The sequence below is a fragment of the Plectropomus leopardus genome, chromosome 23, assembly GCF_026936395.1.
Source record: "Plectropomus leopardus strain MGB_pleo_1.0 chromosome 23, ASM2693639v1, whole genome shotgun sequence".
NCBI classification, from domain to species: domain Eukaryota; kingdom Metazoa; phylum Chordata; class Actinopteri; order Perciformes; family Serranidae; genus Plectropomus; species Plectropomus leopardus.
Window position 1 is genome coordinate 7,139,919 of NC_142198.1, and position 13,572 is coordinate 7,153,490.

The 13,572-nt window shown below is 38.8% G+C and overlaps 1 protein-coding gene and 1 long non-coding RNA gene across 6 annotated transcripts in view; one reads left to right on the forward strand and one right to left on the reverse strand.

Moving 5' to 3' along the window:
* Positions 1 to 13,572, forward strand: part of LOC121962048 (uncharacterized) — a 38,631-nt gene that overhangs the window by 2,968 nt on the left and 22,091 nt on the right. For 3 of the 5 annotated variants that reach the window (XR_015775631.1, XR_015775633.1, XR_006107105.2), the window contains exons 2-7: positions 777 to 1,313; positions 4,032 to 4,423; positions 6,103 to 6,153; positions 6,400 to 6,513; positions 10,936 to 11,117; positions 12,690 to 12,845. This is a non-coding gene — a long non-coding RNA (uncharacterized LOC121962048). Of the gene's footprint in view, positions 1 to 401; positions 490 to 776; positions 1,314 to 4,031; positions 4,424 to 6,102; positions 6,154 to 6,399; positions 6,514 to 10,935; positions 11,118 to 12,689; positions 12,846 to 13,572 lie in introns of those variants that run through there. The other 2 variants (XR_015775632.1, XR_015775634.1) reach the window with 2 other exon arrangements.
* On the reverse strand, positions 9,517 to 13,366 carry LOC121962043 (zona pellucida sperm-binding protein 3-like). The gene is made up of 8 exons (XM_042512230.2): positions 12,724 to 13,366; positions 12,147 to 12,274; positions 11,248 to 11,351; positions 10,950 to 11,127; positions 10,559 to 10,676; positions 10,185 to 10,276; positions 9,931 to 10,040; positions 9,517 to 9,819 (listed from the first exon to the last, which is right to left on the reverse strand). The coding sequence occupies exons 1-8, from the start codon at positions 13,033 to 13,035 to the stop codon at positions 9,731 to 9,733; spliced, it is 1,131 nt and encodes a 376-aa protein (XP_042368164.2). The 5' UTR covers positions 13,036 to 13,366; the 3' UTR covers positions 9,517 to 9,730.

Genomic DNA, 13,572 nt, shown 5'->3' on the forward strand with positions numbered 1-13,572 from the left:
TGGATTTTTTTTCAGTTTTGAAATAAAGAGACAACATAGTATTTGACATTAATTATATCCATCTGCAGCAGCCAAGCAAGAGGTTGCAGTACACAGTAATAATTATTACATTTTGTCAAATTTATTAATGATTTGGATTACATTTGCTATTTTTTAATGGTTTGCGATTGCCTTTGGTGGCATAGCAATTTTTCTTTACATTTTTTAGGCCTATCAATATATTTGGGATGAGTATGGGGGGTTGCAAGAAGGATGACACTGAAATAAAAGGGATTATTTAATATCCAATAAGTTAACCAGTCTTATTATAGAAGGAATACAAAGCCAAAGAGTGACCTCCTTGCTCGAGGCAGCAGGGATTCAGCAGCACCTGTGCTTGATTGCCTGATTGCCTGCAGCTTCATAACTCTGCATTCAGCTCCAACAGAAAGAAGCAGAGACAGTTTGTGTGTCAAGTTCCAGAAGTTTCTTGTGTGCATCTAATGTAATGTAAGCCCATTTCAACCGTTCATATTTAATATTTTACCAGGTTATTGTGGTTCGTTATAGCTAAATGGGGATAGATTGTGTTTTGAATTAGCAGTAGACTTAGGTCAAGCAATGCTGCTGCTTCTATATGTTATTTACCTTTATTCTGGTATTAAACTTTGAGAGTTGTGAGGATATCTTTGTAAAATAATGGAATGAATGAGCAGTTGTCCTGTGGTCAATATGTCTTTGACTGGATCTCGCTCATATCCAGGTGCCATAAAATGATCTCTCTCTTTTTTGGTCAGGGTTTGGAAATGGCATTAAGGATATCTTCACCCGTCCACTTGGAGAAGAGTTACCAAATTTCCAGAGCTTTTGCACATCTGACCACCTAAGCCTATAGACGAGCATTCCTATCCAATACCACTTCTGCAGAGGACGTATAGCCACTTGCGGGACATCCCCCCAGCCCATCAACAGAGCCCGCCCCATGCTTCAAAATGCACACAGCGCACCGTCACCTGCAAGTGGGCCTCCAACAACACAGCCATGGTTGAAAACTACCTCATGATCTTGCCCTAATGACCTGCAGCACTGGTCACAGGCCAGCCAAATGTTCAACAGAGCCACATTTTCTGTGATGCCTCTAAGAAGGCCTACAGGTCTGTCTCATACCCTAAGCAGAGGATCAGGAGGGCCACAACAACAGACAGCATGGCATGGTATGACCCCAGTCGCCCTGGATGACAACGCTGAGAGATGGATACAAGATTAACATCTACAACAGATCGTCCCAGATCAAATGGACTATGAAACCCTGTTGAAGCTGTGGTATAGCAGAGGTAAGTGTACCCCCCTTCCTCTTATCCACTACAAAGGTTGATTGATTAATTAATTGATTAATTAATTCAAATACTCCCCATCTCCTCTTGTGAAATCCATTATCTGGTAAAAAAAGAAAAATTTAACAAACTTGATATGACAATATGTCACTGACCCTTTATAGAGTCCCCCGGGAATGAGTCTTAAAACGCAGAAATCAGTTAGCATTTTAGAGCTTCCTGTTCCCTCGTGACAAAGTCAATTGCTTTTTGAATGGGTTTTTGGTTAGAAGCCTTAAATAAGGTCTGTGGTTAACACTAGCTCAAGAGACTTTGACATGTTGTTCTACAACATAAAATACATCAGTAAATACCTCACTCTTAAACTTTGAAGTTTTATATGGCTTTTAAGACAGCTGCTAAAAAGTGGCTAAAAGAGAGTGCAGAACACCACGCTGAGCTGACCACAGCTTTATAGCCTTGTTTGGTGGTGACGTTAAGTTGTAAGACCTGTGGTGTTATTAGTTTATAGCTTTTATAGCCTAACATTAGCTTTTTACTTCTAGTGATTGCCTTTAGCCTCCGAAAATCCTGAAAGTGGTTTTCATTTGTAAAGACTATATGCTAAACAAAAGATGTCAGCATTAATCATGCCACAGAGCTTATTTTCTGCAATAATTCAAAATCCACTGGAAAAATCCCATGGGCCTTTTGACAAGAGAACCAGGGCAAATGTGTCATTTCTGGGGCACTCTATAGCAATGACTTATCTGGGCCATCATCCAAACAAAGTGCTACAGAAATATGCAGCCTACTTCAAGGAATGTGTACAGCATGACTGTTTGACTTCATCCAAGGTGGTATTCTACGAATAGTCTTCCCTCAATATGTTATTGTCTTTGTGATACAAAGAAACAAATAGACCTTGGACAATTGTAGGAGTCAGGTTGGCATAACTGAATCAGTGCACAATTCTGAATTTTATTAGACTTGTGGATATTGTTGGATCTAATTTCATAAAAAATATAATGTAATGTAAAATATAATCAATATTAGTTAAGACTATTCATCTGCGTAGTGCAGATGTGATATCATTAGGGTTGTCAAACGATCATGTTTTTTGATCACGGTTAATTACATTTTTTAAATCACACCTTCACAATTCCATTATTTTGCATCACAAAACAGTTATGTAGTCTGTATTGGCTGAGTAAAGCAATTCTTACCAGATTATCTTTATCTTTCTGATTATGAATCAAATGGCAGCAAAAAACTGCATGGGACTAGCATAAAGTTGGCATGTCTGTAAAGGGAAGACTTATTGTTTACTGCCAGAACCCATTTTCATTCAGATATCTTGAGGTCAGAGGCTAAGGGACCCCTGTGAAATGACCATGCCGTTTTTTAATTGCCCAAATTTTGCTTTTTACTTTAGAGCGTTATTTAGCCCCTTTTCGGATGACATGGTCTGTACCACTGGATTCCCCAGGTCTTCTAGTTTCAAATGATACCAGTATTATTACTCTTGCTTTAAAACTCAGCCCGACACAGTTTCTTAAAGACGGGAATGTCGACCAGTCATTAATGCAATTTTAAAAAAATAACACAGTACATACAGACCTTAAATGCTTTAAGATTAACACGTTAACATTGACAGCCCTAGATTTCATACAGCAATTCTATTCTCTGCACTTCAAGCAGACATGTTTATGTCCTTTGTCTGCCCCTGACCCTTTACAGTCTCCTTGGATCCAGATTAAAGGAAATATATTGAAATTTCCTGAAATTCCCTTCTGTGTGTCATAGAGGAGAGGGGTGTCTTTCAGGGGCTACAGGAGGCTTTCCCATCAGACAGGAAGTGAAAGTATGTTTGCATATGCATTATCAGGAGCAAACATGCAATGTCAAGTGACACACTACTACTTGGAAACACTGATAAAAGTTACCAAGCTTTCACGTTTGCATGTTTACTATTTCATAAGCCTATATAAGGTGCATGTATGGCACGCACACATGCATGTCTACACAAGTGCACTCTTAAATAATATGGCTAGGATAAAATATAGATAATTCATGAAAATATTAGCTTTAAATATAACATTTTTACCTTGTTTTGCTTTGCACAATTAAAATGCCAATATGCCGACAATGTGATATACAAAGTGGAGGAATAATGTGCATTTAATATACATACTTTTCAGGTATTTAAATGTCTTAAATGTTCATCTCCTAAGTGATTGACATGTTTTATAAGTTTACATATTACTCCTCATATAAGTCAGCTTTAATACTACATGGTCACCACTGTGCTAAGCTGAAGACAATGTTGACATATTGTTGCACTGTTTGATCAAAGGGCTGTTTGCTTATGTCTGTGCGAACATGAGAGAGAGAGAGGAGAGGGAGACAAGGTACGTGCTGTGAGCCATGCTTCATGGCCAGGACAGGGGGTTGGGGTGGGAGGTGAGGGATGTGTGGGGAGTGCGGGGGCAGGGGAGTCCAGTCAGAATGACTCCTTGGTTGGAAGGGGACACATTTATTGATTTGCGGATGATTTTAAAGATGATGTAAAGTTAGGGGTGAATCCAAATGCTTTTTTTCCTGATTCCCAGGGATGCAAACAACCTAAGGAGGAAAAGACGTTAGCGTACTATGTAGAGGGCAGTGAAAGTGCACAGCTGTTGTGGAGTGTGTTTATGTGTGTGGATGTGATTGTGTGTTTTTCGCTTTCTCATTCAGGTTTTGGCTCGCAGCCAGCAAGGTCTACTCCTCTGGCGCGACACAAGACAGGAAGCTGACATAAAAGAATGGAGGGGACCGTCTGTGAGGGACTCAGGAGCCAAGGCAGGAGTCAAGACAGAAGCCACTGACGAGGTCGGAAGTTATTGTTTCAGCTTACAGGCATCAACGGTGACAAGAATCTTATCCCTCTATTGAACATATTGTGATCCCATGGTGATTGCCCCAAGTATGGAAAACATTCCAGGACAGGAACTTCATCACCAGAGTTTCTCCCTGCTCAAATGTTGTCATTTGGCCTGTGAGCAAAGCATTAAACCCCCGTAAATACACCAGTGGAGTGACTTGCTGGCCAAAACACAGCAATGCATTTGCGAAAAAGAAGACAACAGGTGTGTAATCCTATTGCATCTATACTGAGGAATGTAAAGAGATTTGTTTCAACTTCCTGTCCCAATACCCACACAGGTCTCTTTGAGCACTGAATTGTGTAACCATGTGCTGTCAAGTAGTGTTTCCAGTTTAAAGCCCCTTTCCCCCTGCACAAGAACTTCACTAATGTCTGCTAACATCTGACTTTTGTTTTTAATTGGATAGGTTACAATTGGCACTCACTCCGAGGTCAAATAGCCATGCAGTAGTCACGAGTATTTATCGGCTCCAGCTCTGATCAGATCCAGTTGGCAGTGTGGAAATACAACACCCAGGTGGATATGCTTATTTTAGCCCCTTGCAATAACAGGCTGCCACAAAATACCACCCATCTTCATCTAAGCAGTACTTGAACATCATTCCAAATTTAGCCAAAACTGAGTGTAAGAGTGTCTACAGAAGTATGTAGCCACCGTGACATTTTCACTGGCCTCCATGCTGCTTTCTACTGTTCGATAACCAGTTTGTTGGCCTGTCCGCAATGTCAAACCTGACACATCACTAAAAAAAAAAAACAAAAAAAAACTACTTCTGTAGGTGTATGTAACAAACGTACATGGTTATGTTTTGAAAAATATTATGTTTTGGGTTAAAAAAGATATGTTTCTTTTATGTGATTTTTGATTTGACAGGAGACACAAACAGCAGTCTCCAGGGTGAAAGTCCTGTGTTTGTTTGACCTATCCATCATCCCTTCCACCCAATGCAATTTTTTTCAATCTCTTTACTAAGGCCTTTGCTCAGAGTATTAAAAAATTATGCAGCCAGTCTCTTACATATGCTAAAGGGGGCGTCTGTGACACGCTCCTGACCAAGCACCGGTATTTGACGAGTGCGCTCTGATAACTCCCCGTTAGATCATACCATTTCATCCTCTGACACCAAAAAACATCACACCTTTTCTCCATGATCCCTCATTTCCAGCTAAGATTAGGTCCCTTATGTCTCATAAGGTATTCTCCCCTTCATCTGCTGCCCTGTGAACAGGCTGGATCATCAGGCTTTTTTCTTATGTCTGGTATTCTCTCTGTTGCCAAGTTGACTTGCATGGTATTAATTCTATCCCAGTGGCCCCCTGCCTCACACCTTCTGTTATCAAACAGGCCTCTAATCACTTGTCGTTTCCACTTCACACTCTTCCCCCCTCTTAAGGCTGTCCTGTCTGCTATTTCCCTAACTTGCTGACCCTGACTGTATGCCCTGTGCTGCATGAGACTGCAGGTTTTACATTCCAACTCAACCTCTCACCTCCATTTATATTTTGTATGTGGATATAAATATTCAGCACAAAGAATGTCTACTTAGATGTGCGCACAATGATTTTGACTTCCTCTTAGTTTGTCTGGCTGAGTTATCTACCCATTAGTGTTCAACAATTTACTGGCAACATAATCTTGACAGACAATAGAACAATTGTCTAACAATAAGTGATAATCTGATTACTCTAGAAATTTAATCCAACACTAAAGTATTATACAACATATCCCTTGTGCCTTGCTGTTACTTTATCTTTCTACATTCGCACCAGAATAAAACAATAAATACTATATATTCCAATACAACTATGCTTTGTTTTGCATCCAACTAAAATCCCATTTTTTTATTTTCTAACCCACTGTTTTTTCTCTTATTGCATCAGCTCCAAACAACTACCAGACTGCACTGTAAAGGATCACAGACCTCCCATCAGGTATGTTATCTTTTGTTGTATTAATATTTCACTTCATTAAGGCAAAACAATCGATTTTACTACTGACAGCCCTGTTTTTTTCATCATGTTATCAAGTGTTGTTTTGTTCTTTTAATATAGAGCGCATACGAATAAAACAGTTGTGTCTTTTACAACAGCTACATGTGACCCCTGCGCGCGCGCACACACACACACACACACACACACACATATTTGAGAGTTTAGAATTTCTTTTGTTCTTTGTAGGAATGTGAAGTTAACCTGATCACAAACGGCTATCAATTGCTCAAGAAACACATTGGGACTTTTGCCCCAGAATAGGAACCACTAGACCACTTTTGAAGAGCACACACCTCAGAGGTGAGTGATCCCAGTGCCAGCAAAGCAATACATTGGGGCCCTGTGGGACCCATCAGAGTCAATGATTGTTTCAACTCAAATGTTGCGTGTGAGAGGAAAGGCTGTTATGCTGTCTCCTAAAAATTACATCGATATACTTCTAGTTTGTTTTGCCAAACACGTTATGAAGGAAACCAAATGGTTGCCAGCTTGGTTTATGTTCAATGGTGGTGCTTTTCTGAGAAGGAAAGACTATAGTTGTATTCTGCATGCAAGTTGTGAGGCGACGTTTACATCCATTGTGGGTGCATCATGTCGTTAGATTTAGGCAACAGAAGCACTTTGGTTTAGATAAGGAAAAGATCCTGGTTTTGGTTAAATATTACTGATGTAAACACTGCATGTCTTGTGGTTTAAGTTTCATATTCCGTACTCCCCAGGTCCCCTCATTGCCATTTTTTACCCATCCACCAGCTGCCCTCGGACTTTCCCTCCTTTCCCCATCAACTGACTGTTCCACCCACCAACACACCTGTTCCCACCTCACCTGCAACTCATTCCCTCATGAGCCACTCTATATTCACCAGCCCAGATCCTCTGTTTCACTTTCAGTTCATTGAAGTTGCCAGGGGATTTTTTGTCAGACCCTCTGTTACTGACCTGAGCCGGCTCAAGTCTTTCTTATTCTGTTTCCTTGCGTGTTAGCCTTTGTACATCTACCTTGGCAATACATAATGAACTGATCCCGTCTGCCTCCTTAATCTGGATTTGGGTCGCGGTGCTGTTGCCACATACAGTTATTGTACTGCAAGACTGGATTTAAAAACAATTGAATGTGTTGTCAATGACTGTTTCACAGATACATCTAAAGCATATCTGCTGTTGTAAATTAGTGGTATATGAAAGTAATTTCAAGGAGACATGGTTGCCTTTTTTCTCATCCTAAGCAACTGTCTAACTGGTAATAAACATCAGCCCCAAACTCCAGGGTTACCCTTTGCGGTAATGCACAAGAGTTTGGAAACTATTCTGTCTCTATGTAGTGAGGCAAAACCGCGATTGCACCCTTAGCAAGAACTCAATCTTGTTGAATGCAGGTGCTCATTTTATGACATATGAAGGGGAAATCTTGGCTTAGCAAAACTATTAACTATACCCAGCTCAGTGATGTAGACACACACACACATCATACTTAAATAGCATAGTAATTTTTAAATGTTTTATCTTTTTTTTTTGGGGGGGGGGGGGTCTACACTTTTACTTAGTATTTGCCTGGATTTTATTGTGTATGTTGTATTATTCTTAGATAAGTATTTCTACATTTCCTGTTTCAAGTCTAACCAGGGACAGAGATTGGAAATTAGACATGGCTATAAACCTGAATGCATCACATTTCCTTTTCATTTTTACATAGGATTTTATGCATTTGTCCTAGTCAAATAAACAAGTAAATAAATAAATAGGAAAGATTACATGTTTAATCCTTGTAGCACTATCAGGGCAAGATAGCAATTGTGGTTGTTGGACTCTCCCATGCAAAAGTGGCTTGTCCTATAAATACTGGACCTCAACAATTTAGGAGGACCTTTAGTGCTGGAACTTTTCCCCATTCTTTGCTGAGAGGCTCCAGCTGAGGGAGACAGCAAACAAACATAAAACACTATCTGATGTGCCATGCCAAGACCAACACTTGCATCACACTCACATTAGTCAAAACATTTGATATAACAGAGCACTTATCACATGTCTGATAATAGGGGCAGCTAAACACAACTATTCCATTCCCAAAATTCATGCTTCACAAAAATATATTGTTCTTTGGCAATCTGTGGATCCATTTTAAAGGTCCCGTATTGTAAAAAGTCAGATTTCCATGCCTTATTTAATATAAAGCAGCAACTGTAGGTGTTATATAAATTCAGTGAAAGTATCAAAACGCTCAATCCACAGAGAAATGCACAGAGTCTGTATTCAGACACTGTGCCTTTAAACAAGCTGTCGGGATTTTTGTGAAATTGTGATGTCATAGCTACTGTATAAGCTACTGTTTAAACCTTTTCAAACTTAAACTTTCTAAACAGGCCCCTTTGTGTTTCCTATTGGAATGCTTTGCATTGTATGTGAAAAATTTAGCGTTTCAGACAGAGGGTTAATACATTATGAGAAAAATGTGTTATTAAAGCATGAAAATATGTTCTAGAAGAAACCCAAAATACAAGTATGAACTTGAAAATGCAAAATAATATGGGACAATTAAGAAACTAATTTTGGTTGAGAGAAAGACCAGCATATTCTTAGCCCCAAAGAGACCCTTTTAAATGTAATCGTATAAATATAAAGGGTTATTTTCAGAGAAATATATCAAAAAGTACTGTAGTCCTGATGTCATGGAATAAGACAGTGCCCTATGAAGTTTGCCAGGTTTCCCATTTGGTCTGTCACGTTTCCTCTCACGGGACCAGACGTGTGTTTCTTTACGGGATGTAAAGCGCATACAGTGCATGGCTGCATAGCTGCCACATTCTTGCTCAAATGTCTGTTTATTCTAGTGCGCTTGTTGCCTCCGAGATATTTTAGGTTCCATTGTAGTTCTTCAACCTCCTTGTGGAAATTCCTCATGGGTTTGTTTTGCATGGCTATTAATTTTTGTGGCTGAATGAAAAACTGCCCATTCTTCGGTCATGATGAAAATACCTTACAAACAGGATTCCTGTTTTCGATTCAAATGTATTGAAATAACTGAAGAAAAATAGACCTCACTATACAAAAATAGCAGTAGCTTCAACAGTATTATGTGCAGAAATAAACAAAAACACTGTGAAAATCAGTCAGTGTTGTTGTGTTTGTTTCAGATACAACTTCCTCAAAGTCTGCAAGACTGACTGACCAGTTTTTGTTTAGAAGCATCCTCAGTCAAAACAGGAACAGCGCTGGCTCACTGCTCTATCATTCAAGTGACAGATTGCCATAAAAAAATATCTATTTAAGTCTATGATTCTGTTTACATTATGGTGGAATCATGTCTTCTGACAACATTTCAGGTTTGTGGTCAGGAAAACATGGGAAACAGGCAATGAGCTGTAGGTGCCTCTAAGTATGAATCAATAGAGCCAAGAAATACATCCAACTTTCAACTTGATGAGTGATGAGTGAAACAATATGTGATGGATTCTTTATTGTCTCATAACTCCTTTTGTTGGTCTGGACAGTCCCTGTACCCATGTATTGTAAAGGCTCTCTAGTGATTGAGTGACAGACGGCCTGACCAATGGGAGCGTGGCAGAATGTGAAGTGGCCCAACTGATGTGTCCGCTTCATGCTTCTCTTCTGTAAAAAAAAAAAAAAAACAAAACACAGCTGGCTTAATGACCATGTAACTGTTTTATGATTATCTCCAGTGTAGTGTAGGTTGTATGTGTTTGTAAAAGGGTGGGCAACCTGTGTGTGTTTGAGTTGTGTGTCCAGTGTTCTCCTCTCCAGTCTGTCTAAAGCAGTCGTCAGAGCTGCAGCATCCACACAGAGCATCGTCTCCCTCTGTGGCACGCCAGCTGAATGAGAGAAACATCCTAATAACACACCTCAGCCGTAATGCCCCGTTTAATACAATATTTAATGACATCAGTGGATGCTAAAATCTGAAACTGAAAACTACATTTAACATCTAAAGGTCACAAACATTTTAGTATCCTCACCTGAATGTGGGCCTGTGGAAGAAGCAGGCTTTATCAAGGTGGCTTTGTGAGTTTTTCTTCAGAGTGGCCCTGATGTGGCAGCTGATAAACATCTGGATGAAGAAAATTAATAAAATACAATTCATCCAGGATTCATTTCAACAATATCATAAATATCTTAGATATATTGACTTTGGCTCTAATTGATATCACAAAGAACATTTTGGACCAGCTGAGATCTGGCTCTGAAAAGGGTTCATATCATGATGTGAATCCTATGTAATTGTAACTTTAAAAAAAAAACTGAAATGTACCCTAAATAAATAATACAAATAGCACCCTATATGCTACAATAATGACTCAAATGAACCGGCTACTGTCCAATGAGGTGTTACCTGTTCTCCAGACGCCTGGTTGAAGTGGAAGGCTTGAACACTGAAGCACAGTTTGTCATCTTGCTCCCTGGGGAGGAATTTAGATGCGGACCCCGGCAATACACTGTCCATAAGACATCTGTAATGGAGGAGTAAGACATGCTGAAATAATCCCAAAAACTGCATCAAATTTAAACATAGTGTATCCACCCTCCCTTTCAATCTAGTCAGATAGATATTAAAAGATGACTGAACTTAGCTGAGTATTCCTTTAATTCATTTTATCTTACATTTGTTTTTTGGATTGAGCACTGTGTCATATGATAATCTTTTGTTGTGGTGTTAGTTTTATGTACTAAACTATTCACAACTGAGTATTGTTTTTTTCTGTTTTTCAGAAGGAAAGACTGACCCATGCTTGGTGATAAACTTGTAACTCGGAGTGGAGAGGGGGTCAGACTTCAGCGTAGCAACGCAGGAGTCGACATATAGAAGAAGAGGAGGGTGAAGCGGGGCCTCCACACTGGCTTCCAGAAACACTGCCTCCCCCTGCTGATACACTGAGGAACTACGTGGAGAGGTACAGTCATCTGCACAGGAACAGACAGACAGTTTTCAGTCCCAGTTTCATTATTATTCCAGAAATTGCCACATATTACTGCAGTCAGATAAATATTCCACTCATAGATTAAATGAGAAAGTGTTTTCACCTGCCATCATGTGAAGGGAAAAGTGCAGAAGACCAAAAACACTGATGGTGGATGTCATAGGTTGCCAAGTTGGGGTTAATGGTCCTCCATTCACTGTCTGCTTTCTGTGTTCATACACAGATAAGATGAAGATAAGATGAGCCTTTATTTTAGTGTTGTAGTACTTGAACACATTTTGACTTGGTCTTGTCTCGGGCTCCGATATAATGGAATCCGGATTTATTTGTTAACATCATTACTGTGACTGGATGTGAAACTATCTTTTTCAGATCCAACCAATCACGTAAGTCATTTGTAGTTTGCTTTTTTGGTGGTTTTTTTGTGTGTGTGTTGCCCTGCATTGGTCTTGGTCTTGACTCAGTCTCTGCCCCTTAAAGTTTCTCAAGTCTCGGTTTCAGCACACTCTGGTCTCGGTCAAGTCTTGGTCTCGCTTAGTATGGTCTTAACTACAACACTACTTTATTGATCCCCAGAGAGGAAATTCAAGATACAGCAGCACAAAAACATAAATAAAATAGAATAGAAGGAGTCAACAATAGAAGCAAAACTATAAACTTTCACCATTCATTTGCTATGGAGCAGCTCGAGACTATACTTGTTTAGGTTTTAGCACTCTTGTTTTTGGATTTTGGAAAGTACACTAGGACTTTTAGCTTGTTAAAATTGTATATATTTACACTATAAATTGATGCAGAGAAGCCACAAATCTGTGCATAAAAATCCACTTGAATACCAAAAATTTAATGCTCAAAATTTTCTGGCAGAGACCCCCAACACACCCTGTTTCAAATCTTTGTCTTTATAAACTATAATGCATTTCAAGAAACCCTGAACCAAGGAATATGCGTACTCTATAGGTAAACACAAGGAATCATAAAATAATATGGAACCTGCCTTACCTTTTATAATGGCACTCAACAGGTATGACAGTAGCTGGTGCTCTAACAATGACACTTCCTGTGGAGGTGGGAACTACAACAGGAAACAGCACCAGTTGGTTGGAATATACAAGCCAATCACCATGAACCTGGAGATGAGCAATTATTTTCAAAAGAAAAAAGAATGAAACAAAAAAAAAAGAAAATATGATGAGAAAGTATAAAATTGTTGAAAAAAATACTGAAATGCAATTTTGAGTATGTGTGTACATATATATACTTAATTACTTATGGTATAGGTTTAAATGAATAAATGAGTTAATTAAAATCTAATGATTTATAGGGAAGTGGTGGTATTAAGAACGTTTTTACTTCCTCTCACACCTTTACGAATATGTATGACAAGTCATTATGTATTTGGCCATTTCTTTTGCTCGATGTTTTTCATTGTAATTATTTCTTTGTTTTTGTATAATATTTTCTTTATTTAATTTTTTATATGTTCAGAATAAATAAAAATCAAATATATGGATTTAACTCAGTTTTCACTGTTTAACTTTTCAGAGGTGCTGCTGTCACCCTGGCCCGCTCCTCTTACCCTGGACTCGGTGCCACAGTCCTGCAGCCCTGCAGAGAGGACCATCTCAGACCCGGACACCGTCCTCTTCACGCCACACGACCTCTGCCGCGACGAGCTGGCTCCAAGTCCAAGATACTCAGGTTTGAACGGAACACGCCTCTCCTCAAAAAACTCTCTCTTCACTGTTATTCTCACTTCTACTTCCTCGCATTTTATATCAACTCTTTCCTGTGTGTCTACATCACTTTTTCCAGCGACGAAAACGCCGCACACAGACAGCAAAACCACGAATATTAACATCAATCTTGTATATTTCACCCGGGACGCCATTTCTTTCCCTTTCCCTTGGTTTAAATCGTAGTTTTTGGGTGGAAAAAAACATGCTATTAAGTTATTAATGATCGTAAAATTAATTACAACCAGGTGTGTTCGTACGTTGTGCTCGCGTGCGACGTGCACGGGTCAGGAAAGCGCGTGTGCTGACTTCAGAAACTGATTAAAACGATGTAAATGTGAAAATCGCAGAAAAAAATATAGAGCAAAGTATGTGTTAAGCCACGACTTTACACAAAGAGATGTTTTAAATTATTTTTATATTTTATGAAAGATGTGATGCAAACAACAAAATCACGACAACTAGGCCTAGTGGGTAAATCAAAATTTAAAATGTAATACATAAAATAGAAAACTAACCAAAAATATGAATTTATGCAAATTGTACTGCTTTTATATATATATATATATATATATATATATATATATATATATATATATATATATATATATATATATATATATATATATATATATATATATATAAACTGATCGTGTAAACCCCTATGTGTAGTCATACTTTTTTTTTTTTTT

What these genes read in the sequence shown, in the direction of transcription:
- LOC121962043 (XM_042512230.2), bottom strand. Translation starts at nt 13,035, where the DNA reads ATGGCGTCCCGGGTGAAATATACAAGATTGATGTTAATATTCGTGGTT. An exon ending in TTCCCTTCACATGATGGCAG is followed by an intron (nt 11,128 to 11,247) that starts GTGAAAACACTT and finishes GTTCCTGTGCAG; the next exon opens with ATGACTGTACCTCTCCACGT. An exon ending in AAGTTTATCACCAAGCATGG is followed by an intron (nt 10,677 to 10,949) that starts GTCAGTCTTTCC and finishes CCTCCATTACAG; the next exon opens with ATGTCTTATGGACAGTGTAT.